Source organism: Triticum aestivum, chromosome 3D, assembly GCF_018294505.1.
Source record: "Triticum aestivum cultivar Chinese Spring chromosome 3D, IWGSC CS RefSeq v2.1, whole genome shotgun sequence".
NCBI classification, from domain to species: domain Eukaryota; kingdom Viridiplantae; phylum Streptophyta; class Magnoliopsida; order Poales; family Poaceae; genus Triticum; species Triticum aestivum.
Genome location: NC_057802.1, coordinates 518,183,245 through 518,206,267, shown reverse-complemented (window position 1 = coordinate 518,206,267; position 23,023 = coordinate 518,183,245). Strand labels below are relative to the sequence as shown.

The 23,023-nt window shown below is 45.8% G+C and overlaps 1 protein-coding gene across 1 annotated transcript; it reads right to left on the bottom strand.

Moving 5' to 3' along the window:
• Nucleotides 1-11,343: 11,343 nt before the first annotated feature.
• On the bottom strand, nt 11,344-22,619 carry LOC123080150 (chromodomain-helicase-DNA-binding protein 3). Its single transcript, XM_044503039.1, has 24 exons — nt 22,170-22,619; nt 21,648-21,752; nt 21,409-21,525; nt 20,289-20,381; nt 20,000-20,116; nt 19,793-19,912; nt 19,527-19,631; nt 18,978-19,054; nt 18,846-18,903; nt 18,466-18,539; nt 18,090-18,371; nt 17,831-17,895; nt 17,075-17,475; nt 16,369-16,493; nt 16,004-16,196; nt 15,811-15,899; nt 14,711-14,880; nt 14,463-14,617; nt 13,499-13,521; nt 13,095-13,190; nt 12,861-12,973; nt 12,572-12,692; nt 12,457-12,484; nt 11,344-12,383 (listed from the first exon to the last, which is right to left on the bottom strand). The coding sequence occupies exons 1-24, from the start codon at nt 22,282-22,284 to the stop codon at nt 11,599-11,601; spliced, it is 3,627 nt and encodes a 1,208-aa protein (XP_044358974.1). The 5' UTR covers nt 22,285-22,619; the 3' UTR covers nt 11,344-11,598.
• Between the last annotated feature and the right edge of the window lie 404 nt (nt 22,620-23,023).

Here is a 23,023-nt window from a genome sequence, read left to right as displayed (position 1 = left end):
GATGGCGTCCGCGACATCAAGATAAAGGAAGAGCTCGCTATCCATGAGGAGCTGTGCACATCACAGGAGCTGTTCAACCTGGCGACCAAGTGCGCAAGAGCTAAGGAGGGGCGCCTTTCCCTCCTCGAGCTGCCAGCTGCGGGCGCAGAGAAGAAGAAGGCCAAGGCCAAGGACGTGAAGCGCAAGGAAGCAGTTGTGCTTACAACGGAGCCCGACACCAAGCGAGGCAGAGATCAGCCCGAGTCATCCAAGAACAGCCAGACGTTCTGCGCCTTCCACAACCTGAACACCCACAACACCAGTGACTGTCAAGAGCTTAGAGCTATTCGCGAAGGACGCTACGGTCGACGCCCCGAACACAGCGACCGGGGCTACGGCCGAGGAGGAGGACGTGGTGGCGGACGCTGGGACGACCGCGGCCCGCGCGAGGAGTGGGCGACCGTCCTCGTGAGGACCACTGGCAGGATCATCCTCGCGAGGGCGCCTGGAGAGACCAGCCTCGTGAGGATCACCCTCAGGGCAATGCCGGTCTTCCCCCGCTGCCGCCACCGCCAAGGAGGAACGACGACCACCATCAAGACGAGGGGGCTGGGGGCTTCCAGGAGCCGCGCGCTATCGCCTGCATCTTGGGCGGAGCCCAGGCCCCAGCCTCGCAGCGCATCTTCAAACAGTTTGCTCGTGAAGTAAATGCAGTCCTCCCCAAGCTTGAAGCCACGCGCCCGCTCAGGTGGTCCCAGTGCCCCATCACGTTCAGCTAGGCAGATCATCTCAAGTGCGCGGCTACCGCGGGCGCCCTCCCAATGTTGTGCTCCCCAGTCATCAGCAATGTGCAAGTTACCAAGACCCTCATCGACGGCGGTGCAGGGCTCAACGTCCTGTCCGTCGATACGTTCGACAACCTCCAAGTCCCATATGACCAGCTTCAGCCTACCAAGCCTTTCTCAGGAGTGACCGACGGTTCCACCACACCGATAGGGCAGGTCCGCCTCCCTGTCACCTTCGGGGAACGCAAGAACTACCGCACCGAACTCATCGACTTCGATGCCGCGCACATCCGTCTGCCATACAACGCCATCATCGGGTATCCAGCCCTGGCCAAGTTCATGGCGGTGACCCACCACGGCTACAATGTCCTCAAGATGCCGGGGAGCAGCGGAATCATCACGGTCCCATGCGAAGAAAGAGATGCAGTGTGCTCCCTCGAGCGCGCCTTCCAAGCTGCAGCAATCGACGACCCCGACAGCAAAAGTGAGGGTCCTCCAGAGGCCATCCCCAAGAAGAAGAGGTTGCGTCGTGCCGGACCTCAGGAGGGTGGCGTCGCGGCTGGAACCTCGTCAGGATCAGCGCCATCTCCAAGGGCGCCTCCCTCCATCGCATAGGAAAGCGCGCCCGGCGCCCTCCTCGGGCAGGGCTTGGGGGCTCTCTTCTCGAGGGCCTCAGACCTTGCCAACATCACGAGGGAGGCGCTTGGGCACCACTTGGAGGCGTGCTTCGTGGCACGTTTCCCTCAGGAGAACACAGGGCCAGGAGCGCCCACCGCTCAGGAGTTCATCACCAAGACCACTCAGGAATTGCAAGACGCAAGGGCCATGCGCGGCGACCGCCGCTCACGAGGCGCAGCTCCCCATCCAGGCGAGGATGTCGGGCTGCGCGTCTGCATCGACGTTCCAGGGATTAACAGGGCCGCTTCTCAGGAGTTTTTCTGGCCTTCGCGCGTGGGATGCTGCGAGGGTCCACCGCACAGCTAAGTTCGCATGCCCTTCGGCCTGCCGAGCGTGTCGTCAGCCTATCAGCGCAACATACGGCGTATCCTAGCGGCTCAGGAGGCCAGGCACCATGCCGTCTTGGCGGAGATGGAGACGGTCCTTGGGGAACCACCTGAGTCCCCAGAGCCTCCCGAGGCTCAGGGCCCTTGTGGCTCATGAGGAGCTACCCTTTCGTTGCACGCCTTCAGCTGCACCAACTCTCCTTCGTCGACAGAACCAGGTAACATTTTCCAAATTCATTTAGCTGGGAGCGCCCCTCGGGCTGCATTATTCCCAGGTCGCGTGGGTCCGTCCCTGTGGCATGTATCCTTTTCTGATGCCTCTAGCTTACCCTATTGGGGGCGCCCCTCGGCCTGACCCAGTGGCATGTATCTTTCTGCATTTACCCATGCTGATTTGCCTTCCATGCTTAATCTGCCTGATCACCACCTACTCGATCGTCGTCTCCCACGGGGCCTTCTGACACAGGCACGGCGCTGGTGCATGGGTTCGTCCCTGCCACGTCGACAAACCTGAGCGGTCGAGCTCTGGCTTGCGGCACGCCCCGCGCACGCCACCTCACCAAGCCCTCGGTGCCTTCATTTCCTCGCGGAGCAGCCAGGGGCAGGCTGGCAACCATAACGGCAAAACTGTGTTTCTCCTTATGATGGATCGCAGGAATCTCATGAGGAGGATAGCAGGCGGCACCACGAGCCTCCTTTTCCTCTCGTACAATCCGCTTGAGTGTTAAAAGGGGGGCTCCTGAGCATCGCGACTTAGGAGCTCTTACTGGCTCTCCAGCCCTCACCCCCTGGCCTTGACCACGGCATTGAGACTTGGCATACCAGCGGCGGCTGAGCTCGCTCCAGAGCCAGGACCTGAGGACGTACGGGCCGAACCTAGCTACGCTGCGGGTGTTTGCGCACAGGCCTGACGCATCACGAAGAATCGACCCCGGACTACTGAGATAAGTCTCGCACTCAGATCGGCTAATCGTTGGAACTTGAGGGTCGCGCCCATCGCAGCCCTGTCGCGGCCACGTCGCCTCCCTTTCTTATCTTGCCATAGCTGCTTGAGCACTAAAGGGGACCTCCTGAGCATCGCGTCTCAGGGGATCTTACTGGACCTCGGGCTGCTCACCTCCTGGCCTTGACCACGGCATGCGACCTGGCATACCAGCGATGGCTGCAGCCTACCTGGGGACCGGGACCTGTCAGTGTAGAGCAACAAGCTATCGCGAGGTTGTAAAGGGGAGACCGAGCCTTAACAGGACATGCATTTCGCAGATTTTCATAATAAGGGACATATACACAAAGGGCAATACAGATCCTTACACGCCCCCGCGGGGCATTTCTTGATTCCTCGCAGGGAACAAAAGCGAGAACTAAGAGAAATCCTATCTACACCCTCCCGCGGCTGACGCCATCATCAACAGTGGGCCACGGGAGGCCGGCACCAACCTCATCCAGATCAGCGACGGCGGCAGCCAGACGTTGCAGCCCTGCTCCGAGCACGGCGAGAGCTTGGGGGCATCGGCGCCCATAGCACAAGCTCGCGCGAGGAATCCATGGCGTGGATTCCAGGAGCAACGGCACGCATCACCATCGCGCGGCGACCACGGGCACGGCACGGGCGACGCCGCTCGTCGCTTCGCCCTCGTGAGCCCTCGGCTCGCACCAAGGCCTCATCACCACCCGCATCGCCGCCTCGTCGCGACGATGGACCGACCTCTTCTTTGGCGGGAGCAGCCCCGGATCATCGCGGGGGGCCTTTCCTTTCTCGTCCGCGGAAAACCTTCGGATGGGCACCATTGTTGCAAGCAGAGGAGCAAGGAGGAAAGAAGCAAGCAAGCAAGGAAGAGATGGGCGATGGGGGCTCCGCCCCCCTCCCCATTTATAGCGAAAAAAGGCCAACAAGCGCCCCCCACGATCGCAGGTAATGATGGTTTTCCTTGCATTTCGCAGGGACTTATCAAGTCAAGCAGTTGCCGAGGCAGCGTTGGGAAGCGGAGACGCCCACGTCCAATCAACCGCCACGCGTCGACCGAGGCTGCAGGCTTTTGGGGCCCGCGGCGCTCCGCGCTTGACCTTTGGCTTCGCCTCGAAGCCAAGCCCGAGCGCACCTTGGGCCCGGGGGCTACTGTCGGCGTTCTGGGAACGGGGGTCCCCAGACTTACCTGCCTGCGGCCCACGGCGTGGCTATGCTAGCAGGCCGTACGGCCCATCTTCATCAACAAGGCGTTCAAAACCCTCGCGAGGGGCCAAGCCTCGCGGGGCGGACGACGCAAGACCTCCTCCGGAGCAGCCTCTCCAGGCAGGCTCGCGAGGAGCGGAGATATCAAGGCGGGCCAAACCTCGCGAGGCTCGTGTGATGTGAGGCATGACGATCGACACCAGGCGGGCGCCAGGCGGACACCAGCGCGCGCAGCTTCCTTGTTTCCTCTTCGGTGCTAAGGAGGCAGGCGCAGGCGCGAGTACCGAGGCATCAGGCAAAGGTTTCCATATCAGTTCAACGAGACCAAGACTAGCAGGACGGAGGTCACCGTGGAGCCCAAGACGGCGTCATCACCAGAGCCTTTCGCAGGCGAAGACCGCTTTTGTCAGGATAGCTTATACTAGTTGTCCCCTTTCGAATTGGCCGCCGTTGTTGGCTCCCTTCCCGCTCAATATTTGGGGAGAGGACCAGGGCCTATATAAGTAGGGCTAGCCACCACCAAAGGGGGCAACTTGAACTCATCAAGAGGCACCTCCACCACACAAGTTCATTGAGCACAAGAACACCTCAACCTCCGGAGGCTGTTCTTCCCCTTGTACTGTTCTTCATCAGCCCCAGAGGCAATCCACCACCACCACACTGGAGTAGGGTATTACACCACAACGGTGGCCCGAACCAGTATAAATCTTGTGTCCCTTGTGTTGTGAGTTCGTCGAGTTCGTCCGCGAGATCTTAGCGAGCTAGGGCGTAGATCGGTAGGAGGGAAAGAACTTCGCGCGCACCCCAGAGTTCGAACCTTAAGGGTTTTGCCGGAACCCCAGATCCGACAGAACGATCCCGCGAACCACCCATGAACAGTCCCTCGAACCGAAGATCGAAAACACAGCCTCTCTACTTTGTTGCAAGCGTGCAACCTTCACGATCCGCAACGCTTCGCCGTCCAGAGCTAATTGTCGCCGGAGAATTAGAGGGAGGATATTAGAACCACACAAGGCTTCTAATTATGAGGACAAGAGGATTAGCCTAGCTCTAATTAGTCAACTAGGACCAATTAGAACTAGAACTAGAAGAAGTAGAGGAGGCTCCATAACTTGTATATAAACAATAGAGCAAAAATGCCTAGTATATATAGGTTGGACGAGGAGGAGGGGCAGCCACCAAGGGACGCCAGCCAAAGGGGGGAGTAGGAATCCTCCCCTAGTCCAGTTCGGCCCCCTATAAGGCAAGGGGGGTGCCACTTACTTATGAACCCTTGTGGCCCATAATTCCTTCCACCTATTGGCCTTCTTAGGCCCGTTGATATTAAATTAAATATTAAATTGTTCTAAATACTTTCATACCATTTTATATATAATTTAACAACCCCAGAAACATTTTGCACCAATATATATTTATCGGTAATACCCGGTATTACCCATATTCACCGTAACACTTCCGGTGACCCCAAAACGCTTCCGGATCCTGTCGGAACCATTTAGAATATTCATGAAATAATTCCACAAATATATTCTCATGAATCCCGTCCTACTAACGCTCAGCAGATTGTGATTGCCTTAAGCTTGTGACCTCGTAGATTCGGTAACTCATAGACATGAACGAAATCGTTCGTTCAATGACCGTCAGTAGGACCGTGGACGTTCGTATCGATCCCTATGAGCACACGAATGATACTCGAGTGAACCTTTGGTTATCATCTAATGTTCCTTTGCTTTGCGATACTTCACAAAACCCGGGATGCATTGGTATCCTCCTGAGTCATCACCATGCTCACTATACCGAAATCCTCGTTACCGGTTTTGTTCTTCTTTCTCGTTATTATGTTTCGGCATCCCCGTGACGAAGTCATATGTGTCTAGCCAAACAATGATCGATGTTGTCACACCGAGAGGGCCCTAAGAATATCTCATCATCGTCGGAGGAGAAAATCCCACTCTCGATCTATCTAGTACCTTGTCAAACTTTTCTATGAACATGTAAGTTGTCGTTATGATCACCGTGTTACAGGTGACGTTTGAGCAACCCCAAAGCCCAATGTATGGTAAGATTTGACTACGACACTCTCATGGTCTAAGGAGAAAAATCACATGTTAACACTCCATGTTATTACAATTGAATACAACCGATATTATCTCAATTCATAACAAACAAGTTTGGGTCGATTGAATATGATTGTTCTTCCAACGTCATAATCTCAATGTTGTTTTAGGACTATCGTTACACTTAACGATATCCTAAGATCCAGAAAACGTGATCACCAACAACACTCGATCTAGTCCTAGAGGCGAGACTAGGAAACTTATTTTTTCCGTTTATCCTTTCACACGTGCATATGAGGTTTCCACCGAATCGCATATTCCAGGATCATAGTAGTTATAGCATGAAATATAAACACTTAACTATGAATATGGAAATATAATAATACAATACAAAGAACGGTTAGTATGAACGTGAAATCATAAAGCTTTGGGATTGGTGTTGGTTTTATAACTTTGCCTGTGTTGTCTTAACATAGTCTATCCCAAGCTCAGGTAAAGGAAGAGGGTTATGATAGGCTTGCCAAGCCAACTTCAAAACACAGCCACTTTTATGGAAATGAAACCTAGAAGAACATCGTTGGGGCGTAACCCACTTAGCGACGCGCCATATCGGAACCCAGGTGTGGTGTCAAATGGGCAAGGGTCGGGCCGTCACCTCCTTGGTGGTGCGTTGTATCCTGATCTAGATAGGGTGATAAGTGAAGAATCAGGTCATCACATCCTTAGTAGAGCTCTACATCAACGCCCGAGTGTAGTAATGAGCAAGGGTCTTCGCATTTGAATCGATAATGCGAAGGGTAAGAAAGCTAGTCGAGCCTAGTAGGATCCACTTAGGTATAGCTGGAGCATAGGGTCCCTGATAGAAATGAAGTAGGAATCTTGATCAACAAGAGTCTCAACTATGGAGTGGTAGACGTCAAGAGGCAAGAGGACCGAAATATTTTGGTCAAGCTGGTGACTTCCACTTTAGGATCCGTGTCTAGTGGGATAAGCGTGCCAAAATCTCTAGAACAAAGTGGTGGAAACTCAAGGGTGGAGGCATCTCAAGCTTTCAAGGAGATGGTCATTTAAGGAGGGCCCTTGAGAGGAAGGAGGTGATTCAAACAATATGTGGATGAAGATGGTGACTTGCATTCGTAAGGTGGCTTCAGAGGAGTTTGGGGTGACCAGGGGAGGTAGAAGCGAAGCTAAAGATACCTGGTGGTTGAATGATGATATCCAAAAGGCATGAGAAGAAAGACTGTTTCAGACGCCTATACCGAGATAGGAGTGCAAACAACATAGAGAAGTACAAGGCGGCAAAGGAGGTCGTAAAGTAAGCTGTCAGTAAAGCAAGGGGTTGGGCGTATGAGGACCGCTTCCAACCTTTGTGGAAAAGGCGGCGCCTAGGTCGCGGTTAGGCGCTAGGCAACGTGAAAACGCCTCGCCTAGGGCATAAGCAGTAGTCTAGGTAGTGCAAGCTAGAAAATGTCCAATATGTCCTATTCCAATTAAAGTAGCTTATAGTTTTACTCATTTCCAAATTATAAACTTCATGTATATTCACATATAATACCCAAAATAAGACCTTATAGTGAAATCTACACGACCGCCTAGGCCACTCTTAGGGTGATTAAGCATCGCCTAGGTGTTCACTACTAGGAAAAGGCCTACTAGTGGCGCACCAGTTTTGCCTACTAATGGCGCACTACTGGTGCGCCACTAGTACCACGCCACTAGTAATTAATACTAATGGCACACTACTGGTGCGCCATTAGTATACCAGATACTAATGGCGCACCAGGCAGTGCGCCATTAGTATAGGCCACGGTGCGCCATTAGTATTTTTGAATTTTGAAGGCAGGAAAATAGTAGTGGCACACCGTCTAACCCCCACTGTGCGCCATTGCTATTTTTGAATTTTGAATTTGGATCTAGATCGCGATTTTTTTGCCCATTTTTTGCTCGTTTTTTTTTGCTCATTTTTTTGCACGATATTTTTTCAAATTTTGTTCTCGTTTTTGTATCTTGTACGTTCTTTTGCCGTGTTCTTTTGCCGGAGAGGAGGGCCGAGGTCACCGGAGAGGAGGAGGAGGAGGTCACCGGAGAGGCGCTCGCCTACATCGTCGGAGAGGAGGAGGAGGTCGCCGGAGAGGAGGAAGGAGAAACCGTGAGGGGAGGGGAGGAGAGGAGAGGAGGGAGGAGGAGATCACCGGAGAGGAGGGAGGAGAAACCATGAGGGGAGGGGAGGAGAGGAGGGAGGAGGAGGTCGCCGGAGAGGAGGAGGAGGGTAGTATGGTGGAGGAGAGAAGGGGAGATGGAGTGGAGGAGAGGAGGAGATGGAGTGGAGGAGAAGAATGAAGAGGTAAGGAGGTGAGGACCACGCCCAGCCATATATACGGCATAGTAATGGCGCACCGTGGGCAGGTGCGCCATTACTAACTTTTTTTTATTTTTTTTATTTATTTTGAATTTTTAAGGCGGGAAGATAGTAATGGCGCATCATGGGCAGGTGCGTCATTAGTAAGTTTGAATTTTTTTTTTAAATTTTTTTGCCTCTCCAGATCTTAAAAGCCCCGTATCTTTTTTCTGTTAGGTTTTTGAGGATTTTGAGAATGTTTAACGGGATTCCCCTAGTTAAATTCGGATGTAACTTTTCGAGTAGATGATTTTTCATATAAAAAACTTTTTCATCCGAGTTCGTATGCAAAAGTTATGCCCATTTTACAAATTCTCGAGAGATTTTGCAAAAAAGTCGAAAATTCATGTTTGTAAATTTTGCTAACAACTAGACCACATATCACACGGGAATCTTATTTTCTTTTATTTTTTTGACATTTCTATCATTTTATTTTTTTTTGAAACTGAAAAAAGCGGTCCGGGGGGTGCATTCGGGGGAATGTTTGGGTCAAATTACTAATGGCGCACCGTGGGAGTGGTGCGCCATTACTAGTTCCATTAGTAGTTTAAAAAATAAAAAAATTGAAATTTTTTTTGAAACATAATTACTAATGGCGCACCGTGGGAGTGGTGCGTCATTACTAGTTTAACTAGTAATGGCGCACTATCCCCTGGTGCGCCATTACTAGTTTTGAAAAAAAATTACTAATGGCGCACCAACACATGGTGCACCAACACATTTGCACAGTGCGTCATTAGTGTCCATATTGGCTATAGCTGTTTTTGTAGTAGTGGTTAGGCGATGGCCAACCACCTCACCTACGCCTAGCGCTTTTTCCATCCTATACCAGCTCTTAGACACGAAGAAAGGCGAAAGGGACATATATAAGATGACCAAGATCCGAGAAAGGAAAACGAGGGACGTCAACAAAGTCAAATGCATCAAAGACAAAGCATATCAGTTCCTGATGAAGGACGAGGAGATTAAGCATAGATGCCGGGAGTACTTCGACAAGTTGTTCAATGGAGAGAATGATAGCTCTATCATTGAGTTGGACGACTCATTTGATGATAGCAACATGCATTTTGTGCGACGAAATCAGGAGTCTGAGGTCAGAAAGGCTTTAAAAAGGATGAAAAGAGGCAAGGTCATGGGCCCTGATTGTATCCCCATTGAGGTGTGGAATGGCCTACAATATTGTGTGGCGCTGGGTGTTGACCGACTAAAAGGTGGCATGTGTAACAGTAGCGGAGTTGTGCATGTTGAGATGTATATGTGGCCACACAAGAAATGATCGGGCCAGAATGATGATATACGTCACCGAGTTGGGGTAGCACCGATTAAAGAAAAGCTTGTCTAGCATCGTTCAGAAGCTTCAGTGCATAGCAGACGGTTAAAGCATGCTGATAATATCAATAGAGGTCGGGGTAGACCAAACTTAACATGAAAGGAGTCCGTAAAAAGAGATACGAAGGATTGAAATACCACTAAAGAACTAGTCATGGAATGGAAATTATCCATGTACGTGCCTCACACGTTTTCAACGTATTAATTATTTTGTATGTTTCATGGCTATTATCTTTCAATTATGTAATGTTTTAAAATCATTTTTAGGGACTAACATATTAATTCAGTGTCCAATGTCAGTTCTTGTTTTATGTTGTTTTTTAATTTCAGCACAAGAAAATGCTAAAAAATTAAAAAATTATGAGAAAAAATTGCAAGCAAGTTTCAAGTCGTCGGAGGACCAAGGCCCAACACCTGGGGAGGCCTAGAGTGCATAGGCACCCAGGTGTTGAGGGCCCTACGCGCCCTATGGCAACCCATGGTGCCTCTTGTGTGCGGTGGCTTATATACCACCAAAACTAACGCCATGATTATCAAATATTTTTTCGCCGCCGACACTTGCATTCCGAGATGATCTTCATTTTCAACCCTGTGGCATGAGGCCCTTTCATGGATCAGATGATGGCGAACCGCAAGGCCACAGTCGCTGGAGAGGACTTCGTAGATGGATGACATCAGCCCATCTAATTCACCCTGCTACCATTGCGCAAGGGCACCTCCTCTCACGGTGGATTTCGAAGCATAGCAATGTCTTCGTCTTCGACAATACACAATCCATCATCGTCGGTCATTTCGACGCGGCAATGCCATGGCTTGTTCATGAGTGAAGGCAGGAGCAGTGGGTCTAGAGCGACTCCCCCCACGGTTGCTCGTTTGACGTGTGGGGTTAGATCCGGGTGTTAGCATGGTCCTCGGCTTGTACAAAACTTTTTGCTCTCTATCTCTGCATCGAGACACAAGCTAATTGTCAGGTCTTTTTTTTTTAAAGAGGATAATCTCTGCATTTGCATAGATCGATGCACATAGCCATATGTTATTATTTATTTAGTAATGTCGAACAAAGTCAAGCATCAATCCGATTTAGATCAGTTTACAAAAAACAAAGAAAATCCTGAGGCCATCCAAATCGGATCTGCCTCACAGCAACTTCTTCCGGTCGACATGGGTTCGAAAAACAAAAAGCACGCTACTCCTAGACAAATCCTTCAAAAGGGATCACCGCATGTGTGTTGTTGTTAATGGGTCCAACCAAAGATAAAACTTGGTAGCAACATCTCCCAATTATCATGGACCTTAATCCACTGGTCCACATGGGTTCGAACAACAAAAAAGAGTACGTATTCCTAGACAAATCCTTCAAAAGGGATCACCGCATGTGTGATGTTGTTAATTGGTCCAACCAAAGATCGAACTTGGGATATTCATTCCTTGAAGCCAGTCTTTGAGCTATCAAAGAATACGGTCAAAGCGGGTTGAGGACCTCACCCGCCTGCCTCCAACCACTGCCACAGCACCTTCAACAAGCAAGCTTCGCTCACCGGCAGTGTTGTTAATAGGCAGTACCAGCACCTCTACAACTAGCACGGAAAATGCAACCAGATAAATACTGGACAGACATTCGTAACTGATCACAATCCAGTAAAGATAAGCTTCCAGATGATTCTTACATGGCTATATCCGCAGCCATAATTCCTAGTAAGTAATAAAGATGTCATCACCCATAAGTTTTCACCATACATCGACAAATGCCCCAAAAGAAGTCGGCATATAAATCAGCCACATAATTCTACTTTACCAGATAAGTAGTCCTATACAAAAAGGTCGTTTTTAGGTTCTAGAATGGCTAGCCGTAGTTTCTGCATCAGCTCTCAGGTGCTCAAGGATTCACACCTGCTACTACAGGCTTCACCTCTTCCTTTTCATCATCCGATGAAGAGCTGCCGGAGCTGCCGGAGTCTGAGGAAGTCAAGGCGCTGCCAGGACTAGGAGCTACTTCCAGCTTCACAACAGTCGCTGCTTCAGTCTTGACAGCTACTTCAGTTCTAGCGCTTGCTACTTCAGGAATTTCTTGCTCTGTTTCATCATCAGACGAAGAGCTGCTGGACTCCGAGGAAGGCTCTGGGGCATACATATCATCGCTATCTTCATTGTCCACCTCCTCGAAATATTTCACCACATTCCTTGGCCTTCTCCCGCGTCCAAGATCCACCTTTGGAGTGGCAGGCTTGAACACTTTCAGATCCTCAACGTTGGGGGAGGGAGGTACTACGTCCTCGGCACCATGAGCAAAACTCACAATGCTGCCAAGATAACCATTGTCATCTGAAGTGCACATCTCGCCACTAGAAGGGTCTAACTTGAGGAGATTGTCGATGGCCTCGTCATCATAATGAATTGATACAGCATTGATCTTCTTTTTGTCCACAATTGTCTTGGCTCCATGTAGTAGAATGGACTGCAGCTCGTCCACCCTTGGCTTCTTGGAGTCGGAAGAGTTCATCAACATATTTTCAATTGCCAGCTTCTGTTTAGACTTCTGCAGTATCTTCTCTTCAACAGAACATTTTGTAATAAGCTGGTAAACAACCACCGGTCGGGTCTGGCCAATCCGATGAGCCCTGGACTGTGCTTGCAAGTCCATAAATGGGTTGAAGTCTGGATCTGAACACAGGAAGACGAAAATAAGTGACAAGAGGACTTAGGTGGATGAAACAGATAACTAAAAACCACTCACCATATATAATTACTCTATTAGCACCAGGCTGCCATAATAGTGAACAATGTTAGTCCAGTTGCATATAAGTGAGAGAAATACAAACTGAGGAGGTTGTAAGTATTAGAATTCATACCAGGTCAATACCTAGACCACCAGCACGAGTTGACATCAAGAAAATAAATGTTTCACTTTCAGTGTTGTTGTATTCTTTTATGCTCTCCTGCCTCGCGGAGAGTGCTGTCTGTCCATCAATGCTGCGCACCAACACAGATATTAAGTGAAAAGAAGAAAGAGAAAAATCGTGAGCTGCAATCTGGAATGGGTGAAGAAACTATATTGAGGATCACTGTAAGATAGGATAAACAGAATCATCTATCCATCAGAAGATTGCATGACAAATGCAGGTGGTTAAAATAGCATACCGTGCATATTTGTATCCCAGGAAGGAAAGGAAATCCTCAAGAATATCAAGCATCTTCGTCATCTGGGAGAAAATCAGTACACGGTCCCCTCTTTCTTTCAATTTTGGGAGCAACTGCAGATCAACAATTGCCAATTATTACAACCAACGATGCACTGGGACAGAAAGAGAACGGAACTTATGGAACAAATAATCAAGGAACACCTAGATAGGATGCAGTTGTAGGTCAAGGTACCTTGTGTAAGAGTTGAAGTTTCCCTGATGCAGAAACAAGTGACTGGAAAACATCTTCTCCTGCTTTCTGTTTAACTTCCAATCCTGGAAATAGATACTGGAGAAGGAGAAACAAATTAGCAGAAGACTCAAAGTTAAAATCTATTAGTTCGTGTGATAACATAAGAGACACTGCATAAGACATCATGAGCATAAGACACACTGCACTAGATATGTTATGCCACCACCTCACACAAATCTTTGTCAAAACGTTTGTTAACTGAAGTATTCCAGAAGCATAGAATTCCATAAGTATACAACAAGAAAGAGGTTTGGTTCAAATGAAAGAGATGTAGCCAAATTCAACAACTAAATGGAAGCAAAATCTACTGGATGATTACAGCATTTTCTCAGCTCCATAAGTACGTTGTTCAGAGAAAGCTTCCTACCTGAAAAAGTGCACACAAGAACTATCAGCCAAGATGTAAATATTGCTTGGCTAGCACAAGTACATAATCCCAATTATAAGAACATGTATGAAGTTAGATAACTTGGTTCCCACCACACTGAGATTTTCCACGAGAATGATAATGCGGGTATTACTTCAAGTTCCTCAAGTAAAAATGCTCTCAGTGCCTGATGTTTGCTCTTTACCATTGCAAGTTGCTGATCAGAAAATCTAAGCGAGAAGCTTATGACAAGTGCATGTGTCATTCAAGTTTAGGCATAGATCGATCCAAGTATAGTTGGTGAGCTACACATCATGAGCTAATTCCAAGATTTTTGTGGGATGACCCCGTTTTTCTAGTAGTGTTGCAGTTGAGTGGCTGGTGGTAAAAGCACGTAGCAGTAGAAGACCATGATAAATCTATTATAAAAGCATTGGTCAGATATCACTCGCTTCGCAAAAACTGCTCTCCTATATTTAAACTTCACACGCATAGCAAAAACCAGCCATCTGGAGGCATTGCAACAGCTGCGTATTTTGTGGGTGGAGGCTGGATTACAAGTTGTTGACAGAGACAATCCTCGAGACAAACTTATGGCGGGTGGCTCACTGGCAATAGGGATCTCAGGAAGTGACTGTTGCATTGCATGCTAGAGAACTGACTAGCCTGGTTTTGCTGTTCTGTAGCCTAGTTTTTGCTTTCTTGTAGTCCTGTTTTTGTTGCTATAAGTTTTCTTTTGGTTGTTAGTCGCTGACACACTAGTGGCATTGTACTATGCGCCTTTTCTGTGTGTTCTTCTAATACAAAGTGGCACGCATTTAGATGCATGGTCGAGAAAAACATTGGCACAAACCAGCTTTATCAAGAGAATTGGATGCAGATTAATACAAAGTGGTAAAGTGTATAAACTAATGATAAATGCAAGTGACTCTTCAACTGACCATACTGAATAGCACTGTTCAACTTTGAGTAGTTCTTCTCTAGAATATTAATGTAAAGATCTCTCTGAGAATCTGCAAGCGCACACGGAACTTCTACCCACTTCTTTGTAGGCATAGAATCTTTTAGCACATCAGATTTCATTCTCCTCAACATCCTAGCAAATCAAACATGAAAGAACTAAGAGCCACATCCAAGTTATCAAATAAACAAAGTAAATAACTTTTATCATTAGACACACACAAAAAACCTGGGCTTCAAAATATCATGAATGCGAGCAATTTTTTCATCAATTGTCAAATCCAGTTCAGATTCAATTGGTGAGAACAACGCATCAGCCTTTGGGTCAGAGAACTCATCTGGATCAATATAATGAAGCAACGAAAACAATTCCAAGATGTTATTTTGCAACGGTGTTCCCTGTTCAATGAAGAGGAAAAAGGTCAAAGCACATGGCTAGATCATTCCAGAAAAGGGAAATTAAAATGCACTTCAATGAGAACTATATGCTATATTTAACAGGCAATATGTCACTTCCATAGAACATCTAGCACGACTAGGTTTTTTTCAGCACGAAAATGGTCTATGGATTATTCAAGACCAGCATTGCTTTAAGAAGACTAGTGGTGAACGGCCTCATCCAATCCAATTAGATTGCCATGGTGGCATGGAGCAGACATTTTGTTGGTGGCAGTGCAAGATAGCTGCAACCCTGCAATGCCTCAAGTAACATTCATTTGGTCTATGGAATCACAAGGATTGGGGAGTAAATTTATAGAGTTTACTATTTAAGATCACTATTCCGAAATGCTATGCCTACAGGAACTGTGGAGTTGAACTATTTTCTCCTACAAAACTAGTGGGGCAAATAGTGTCATTCCCCCACAGTCTGTAGACCTCTTTCTGATGAAAAAACTTTGGACAGAGCACTTTCTAAAAACAAGGAAACCAATTATGGTATGGCCACATCCAAATCTATGATACCACAAAATATGAGTGAGCCCTTATGGTACACGACATATATCACAGCTGGAGCATAACTTTCAAGGATTTGAGTTAAACAGGGTTTCCAATAGTATACTCCGTAGTATTTTGCAGGAAACAGATGGATTGCCCGGAATCAGACCAGCTCGTGGTTGCCGCAAAATCTACTTCAGTTCATAACCATTAACGGGCTGGACATACCATCCCCAACTAACTGGGCAGGAAGCATCCCAGTCCTAGGCTTACCAAGAATATCAAGTTGTAAAGGACGCTAGATGTTTCTCAAAAAAGAACGTAGATGGGACAAATCATTAACTTCTAAAATTAGGCAAAAGTACACCTAGGGCTAGGGTACGGAAAACTTACTGTAAGTAGCAACCTGAATTCTGAGCTATATTTCTTTAGGCAGGATGCGAGATTGCAATCAAGCTTCTTCAATCTGTGAGCCTCATCAACTGAAGCGAAAGGGAGGTGATGCACAACAGCAAAAATGTTAACTTGCAGGCAAATAACATATACATATTAAGACTAGGTAACCTCGATTCAGCTAAAAACTTACTGACAATCGTTGACCACTTAATTTTTTGTAGAACTGCTTTATCAATTTGGACAATCTCATAACTTGTCACTAGAGCATCAAATAGAGTCTTCCTTTCGGAAGAGTACATTTCATGAGCTTGAATACACTTTCTGGAGTCCTTATCTCCTTGGTAAACAACAATATTAAGATCGTGTGCCCAGCGATCAAATTCCTAATACAAGAAAATGCATCAGAGGTTACACTGTCCAGCTAACATAATAAATAATTTTGGTGCAGCAAGAAGATTTTGATAATGAGCGCAAGAATAAAGGACAATGTCTTGAGCTCCTTTATTACAAAGGTTTATGGTACTATGGCAGAAGATCATGAAAGGTTATACAAACCTTTTTCCATTGCAGTAGGATGCTCTTTGGAGCAAGAACCAACGCAGGAGATGTGGTGAAACTTCCCTTGATTATGTGGCTGAGAAAGCTAACAACTTGGACAGTTTTTCCAAGACCCATTTCATCTGGCAATGGAAAAGGAAATAGAACCCCCATTATTGTATCTTTACGATATATAAAAGGAGAAAAGAACAATCAAGCATATTGCATGAGCCAAGAAGCTTCTTCCATCTTATATAGAACAGAGACATATGAATGGGGTAATTCAAAACTAATACCCTCATCAATGTTCTTTGGTAACATTTTAAAAGTATCTATTCAAACCGGGTTGTTTCAGAAGGAATAAAATTTATCAGATTACATGGAATAAATTTGTGCAGAACAATAAACGTATGTAACAATTCTCTATATCAATGCACTGAGATGCAATGCTTTTCGTTATCTCAAAAAAGTTGTAACGAAATAATGCTTGGGTAATGTAGTTTTTTAAGAAAAATGCTTGGGTAATGTACTGATACAAGTGCATGTGCTGCGGGTTTCTTTTTTCTTTTTTTTAACGAACCTAGCAGGTGCTTTTCTTTTGCATTAAGTAGAGGTAAAAATACATCACAATGATAACAATTCTATCAATAGGAGAAAACTCTAGAAATGTTCAGAATACCAGCAATGCTATCATGCATTGTGGCTTTAGAGTTCATGAACATACCAGCAAGAATAACGCTCCTCTTAGATTTAAAATTATCAAACATCCATTTTAACCCTTGAAGCTGATAATCGTATAGGGCATCATTGTGTATATTTTCTGATACCATCCCTTCAATGTTCATTGGGCTGACACAATCAACTCTTCGTAAAGTATTTTGATGCCTTTTGACAAGCATGGAAACAGCTGACTTCACTCCTTCAGTGGAATAGGACTTAGCATCACAATAATCAAGGCCTTTCCATTTCACAAGAAACTCATATCCCTCAAAATCTTCATTATCCTTGTAACTAGCTAAGATATCACATAAACCAAGATCAAACTTCCGACGACATGCAATGGCACGATCTACTTCAAACCATTCAGGTTTCCTTTGATCGTCCATGTAGACCTCTTTAGGCAACCTGCCGACAATAAGTTTGTACAATCATAAGAGCAATCAAAAGAAGTGTTACTAGTTGAGAAAACAGGGCATAAATAAAAGAGAAATGAGAGGTATAAGTTCATCATAACACATTATTCAAAATAATAGTATATACAAATATCATTCAAATCTTAATGAGTAACGAGAAGAAGCGAGCAAATCAGTAGAGAGCATACTGAAACTGTATCTATAAAGAAAACTTGTTTGACTACAGCAATACAGAAAACTTCGCCTAGATGAACCAACATAGATAATTGGCATTGGAAAGGACTGGTTCATACGTGACAATAAAGTGACGCTACCAATTACACACACACAAAAAACAGAGGGCTTACGTATTCTTCCTTATGTAGCTTTGTGCTCGTAGGCGGTCAAAAACAAGAAGCCAATCAAGTGGAACCTAGAGCATGTAAAATCAAATATCTCAGTAAAATAATTACAAATCTCACTTCTCACATCAATTATAGTGACTTCGCATAACAGAACACCACTTTAACAAAGGAAATCTCTAGGTAACTTGTAGCCATGCTAGGAGGCAACTGCACTGCTGAGGCAGGTACAATAAACAATAGTGTAGCAAGGAGGAAAACACACCCAGCAGTCGTGATGATGAGAAAGTAATTGCCACTTCACGAGGATTTGATACTGGAAATCTGACTCCTGAAGAATCACCCGTCTGCAACCTACAAGCCTTTGGATCTTTTTTGAGGCATACACTTCCATTCCCTTAGCCAAAGATGCTTCATTGATTTTGCAGAGAGGACATTCCAATGTGCCTCTAGTATCTTGCATCGGAGGACTAAGACAGAAAGTGTGGAAGCTACGAGAACAGCTTGAATTCTGACACTGGATCAGAAGACAGCTGCCAGCTCCACTCTGCACATATAAATCAAATAAGATTGACAGATATAAGGCAATGGAAAATAACCAGCTCGACAAACCTTGCAAATTCCTCACAAAAATAACGCACCTCACATATTGAGCAAATAGGTCCACTAGAAGTGCTTTTGCAAGGTTTTACAGTACTACGCAATAGCTCATCATCTGATAGAAAACAGAAAGTTCGTGTTACCATATCAACCTCGCAACAAGCACACATGTACCCGGTAGGTCATTAAAAGCCTGTGTGAACATGAGTCTGCACGCTTTCACAACATCAAAGCTACAACAAGCATAATCAAGTATAGCTACAACATCTTGTAACTCAAGAACATTAATTCATGAATGGTACACACATATACAGACACATATAGTAACAGTTAAAAAAACTGTTCATAACATTGTCCCTGTAAACCCTTGACCACGAGGGCAATAGACTGATGGTTCTCAACTAATCGGTTTGTTATTTACCTGATCCTGTGGATGAAGACGCTGACAACATACACAAAGAAGCTTCAGTGCAGCTCTCCTAAAAATGAACAGAAAACATTTATCACTCGATGAAGAGCAGGGGCTAATGGACTATTTTTGTTATGAATTTACATCTGAAACATGATCAGTCTTCTGTTTCTCTTGCAGACGCTTTGACATTCTTCTGCATGGAATTGTCTTCCTATGATCTGAGGTGATTTCAAAGGATAACTTTAACATGGGTGACACATGATGTCCGATAAAAAATTGTAAGGCATATGATCACCCAATTGGCACAGAATAAATACAACTTACTGGGGCTTAAAAGATGTATTGCTTAACCTACTATGAGTTATTCATAAAAATTTAGTCTAATCAAGAGGGGGCATCTGATCAAATGATATTGGAAGCTTAAGTGAAGGTTGCAAGTTTGACTTTGACCCAGTACAAAAACAAATCATGAAATTTATTGTGCAATGAACAAAGACGATCAGAAAACATAGTCCTCTGCCATATCATCTTAAATGAATCCTTGGTTATCCAATTTAGTTTTTTTTCAAAGAAAAGAAAAAAAATGCTTCCACAAGGCTGCTCAATTACTCCAGAAACATGAATATGAAGCAAAACACATGGTGCACAAGATGTAAATAAAAATATTCATCTCAAAGGGTGCCCACTTACTATCCACACTGTCACTATCAGAATCGTCGTCGTATGCATCATATCTAGTTCGCATTCTGTGCCGAAGACGCTTTGATCTTTGTTGAGGGGGCAAGTGATCATAATCTGCACAGTGCAAACTTTAAATTATTTGCACATGGCACTGCTGAAAGTTACATCAGAAGAATGGTTATGTCTGTCTCGTTTTGTAGGGTCATTTTGGTTGGTTAAGATCAGGTTTTGGCAATTTAGCATAGCCCACACAAAAAATGTGCACTAAAGCATACCATAATCAGAGCTACTCCGTGATGTGTGTTTATCTTCAGCCAATTCACCACTATAATACTCGGATATAAATCTCTTTCTGAGGCAGTTTGGCCTCCTTTGTTGAATGAACGTTTTGGACTCTGTGACACACCGTTTGGAATTTACATATCAAGAGGTATATAACAATTTCACCCTAATTCATACATCTGTAAGCAACTCACTCTTACCATCCTCGCTGTTCACAAATACATCATGCTGACTCTCCCTGCTACTCAATTCTTGCTTTGCAGCTAGTTTTCTCTGTAGACGTTTGGATCTTCTGCATGGATGCAACATTTGCCCACCTGCAGTGAAAATAAGTTCAGACTCATATTGTAAGTCAAAACTGTAAAACAAACCATAACTTTGTAATCTGTGAAACACCAGTAAGAAATAACAGAAGAAGGAATATGTAACAACTTCACTCTAATCTATACATAACTAAGTTTCAGAACAGTAAATAACTCACTCTCTTACCATCCTCGCTCTCCCTCCCAACCGAGTCTTGCTTTCCAATTTGCTGCCCACATAGGCGTTTGGAGCTTCTACATGGAGGCAACATTTGCCCACCTACTGAGAAAATAATTTCAAACAAATATTGTGATTCAAAATCCCAAAACGATCTCTAACTTTGTGTAACTATGCTAAACATCTTATTAAACTAAATTAAAGAAGTTTACAGTCACTTCAAGAGGCTAGATATACCCCAACTTATTAGGAAAAAGAAGAACTCAGCAGCAGATTTTGGTGGGTTACAGATTGTAAGGGTGCAGAATAATCAAATGTGGATAAGAATTGCTACAGTTGCATAGCAAATTGATCTCCATTTATATGTGTACTTTTGTATGTAGGCACACAATTGTACCACGGTTGGGCAGACTTTAGACATCAGTGAATCAAATATGTTCACTTGCAAAAAGAAATGCAAACATATGAACGAGATCCAAGCATGTATTTGGGCATGTACAAGCAGAGTTGCTGTACAGGCTCCCCCAAAATCTTGGAGCCCCCTTTTTTCTTGAATAGTAGTACTTAGTATGTCTAGTTGAAGAATTAATGAGCAATTAAAAATACGAAGTAATGAAGCTTAGACATTAAGAGATAAAATTACTTGTTGAGAAATATCTCATGTTAGGTATAGTATCTCCACCTCACGTGTCTCTTTTATAACTAACTTAAAACTCCCAGTCCAACACCTCAACGAACAAATTAATTGCATAAACTTAACTCTTGGTGTTCTCTCTGTCCTGAATATGGTAAAGAAGACATATATTGCTCTAATCGCAGTACCGTGATGCTAGGAGAATGGAACATTCCGTCTCCTTGCGCCACTTATGCATGCTAGAAGGATGGTACATTTTGACGGTTTCAAGACTTGCTTCTTGGCAGGTTGTAATTTGTTGAGGAAAAATGTGCTACCGTGATAACTAAAAAATGTTCAATCGTTTTTTCGTTCAGGTTCCAAGTTTTAGTGTCACTGGGCCCCTGATTTCTCAGTTACAGCCCTGATAATATTGTGCCACACTCTGGGGACAATTAACAAAATAAGCAACACAAAAACTCGGAGAGATATCAGTGTTCCTCCCAACACACATACCTTCATCATTGCTCAGCTTGACATCAGCAACCTTTAGCTCATCCTCATGCAACTCAGAAGTTGCAGCACCAGTAGCGGCTGTTCGCTTTCTAAGACGCCCCAGGTGTTTTGTGGAAACTATCAAGCAGTCATCAATTGTAAATACAAACAGTGAGTTAGTTAATGTATCAAACATGAATGGGCTTTCGCGCCTGAGGCGGCGATCATGACAACTGAAAAATATGAACTTCTAATCACACCTTCCATGGTGGAATCGCATGGGAGCGCCTTGAAATCATCTGCCGCGCATCCCTCCGCGATTTCTCCTTTCGATGGTTTTGTCTGCGTTGCCAACTTCACATCATCTGTAAAATAAAATTGCAAAAAAAATGTGATAATCCGAACGAAATTTCGCATCTGACACAGTAATTAAGCAACACTGCAACTGACCGAAGAAAAAGATGCTATCCCACAAAAAAAAAAGCGAAGAAAAATCCAACTCACAGGATTGGGGGACAATTTGTTTCGGATCGGGAAAAATACCAATCGATGCGCTCTCGAAAACGAAATCGATCGGTGCGCGCATATGCATGGCAAATGCCGGTCATTTCCAATCCCGACCAAACGAGTACCTCGAGAACTCGCCTAAACATCCAACCAACAACCTACAGCTACGTGAATCCGGCGAAACCTCAAGCTAAAATCGCCTGGACGCCCGATCTAAACCGAAATGCAAGAGCAAAAAAGCAAGGCATCACGCACAGGCGCCCCATATCACTCACCATCGCTGAGTTCGATGACCTGGACGCCGGCGGCGCGCTCGCCCCGCGGCGGCCGAGCGGCGGCGGCGCCACCTCCCCGCCGCACTCTCCCCCTCCCGCGCCTCCCGCCTCTCATCGGCGCCGATCGGCCGGGGTTCGCGGCCGCGCCGGCGTGTGGGGCTAGGGTTTTCTTCCCGGGTTCGAAGCGACGGCAGCTAGGAGGACTACTGGGATGTGCTGCGGATGGGGAGGGGGCGTGGGTTTAGTAGCTCGCGCGCGGGTTGGGGGAGAGCACTGGCGGGAAGTTCCATGGCGCTGGTTTCGTAGGTGGAGCCGGTGTTTGAGGCTGGGGAGCGGCATGTGGGTCCAGCGTGGTGGGCTGGCTGTGGTTTCCTGTGGGACTGGTCCATGGAGGTGGTTCATGGGCGGGAAGCAGAGGCGGCGCGGGCGACGTGCGAGCGGGGAGGAGACATTAATTGGGTGCGGGTGGAGATTTTCTGCGGCCAGTTCACCGCTGCGGGTGGGTAGGTGCTGCTTCTCCTCTGGGATATTTTTCGGCTGTCGTATGGGAGAAGATACCCCGTGCGGATTGTGCGGCGTCGCCCCAAAATTGACATGCTAGTGTTGTGATTTTGATAAGATCTTTTGTGGAAATGTTTGAGTGTACTGGAAAGTGTGAGAAATTAATGTGGTTGGGTGAGGTAAAAGAGTGCATCACGTCATCATTTTTTGATCCACTATTAAACTTTAATAAGGCTGGTCATAATGGAGAGTAACTTAGGCTAGTAACATGCATATGTTACTAGTCTATGTTACTACCTTCATAGTGGGTAGTGTCATAAATGTGGTAACATAGATACCTTCATTTATTACTT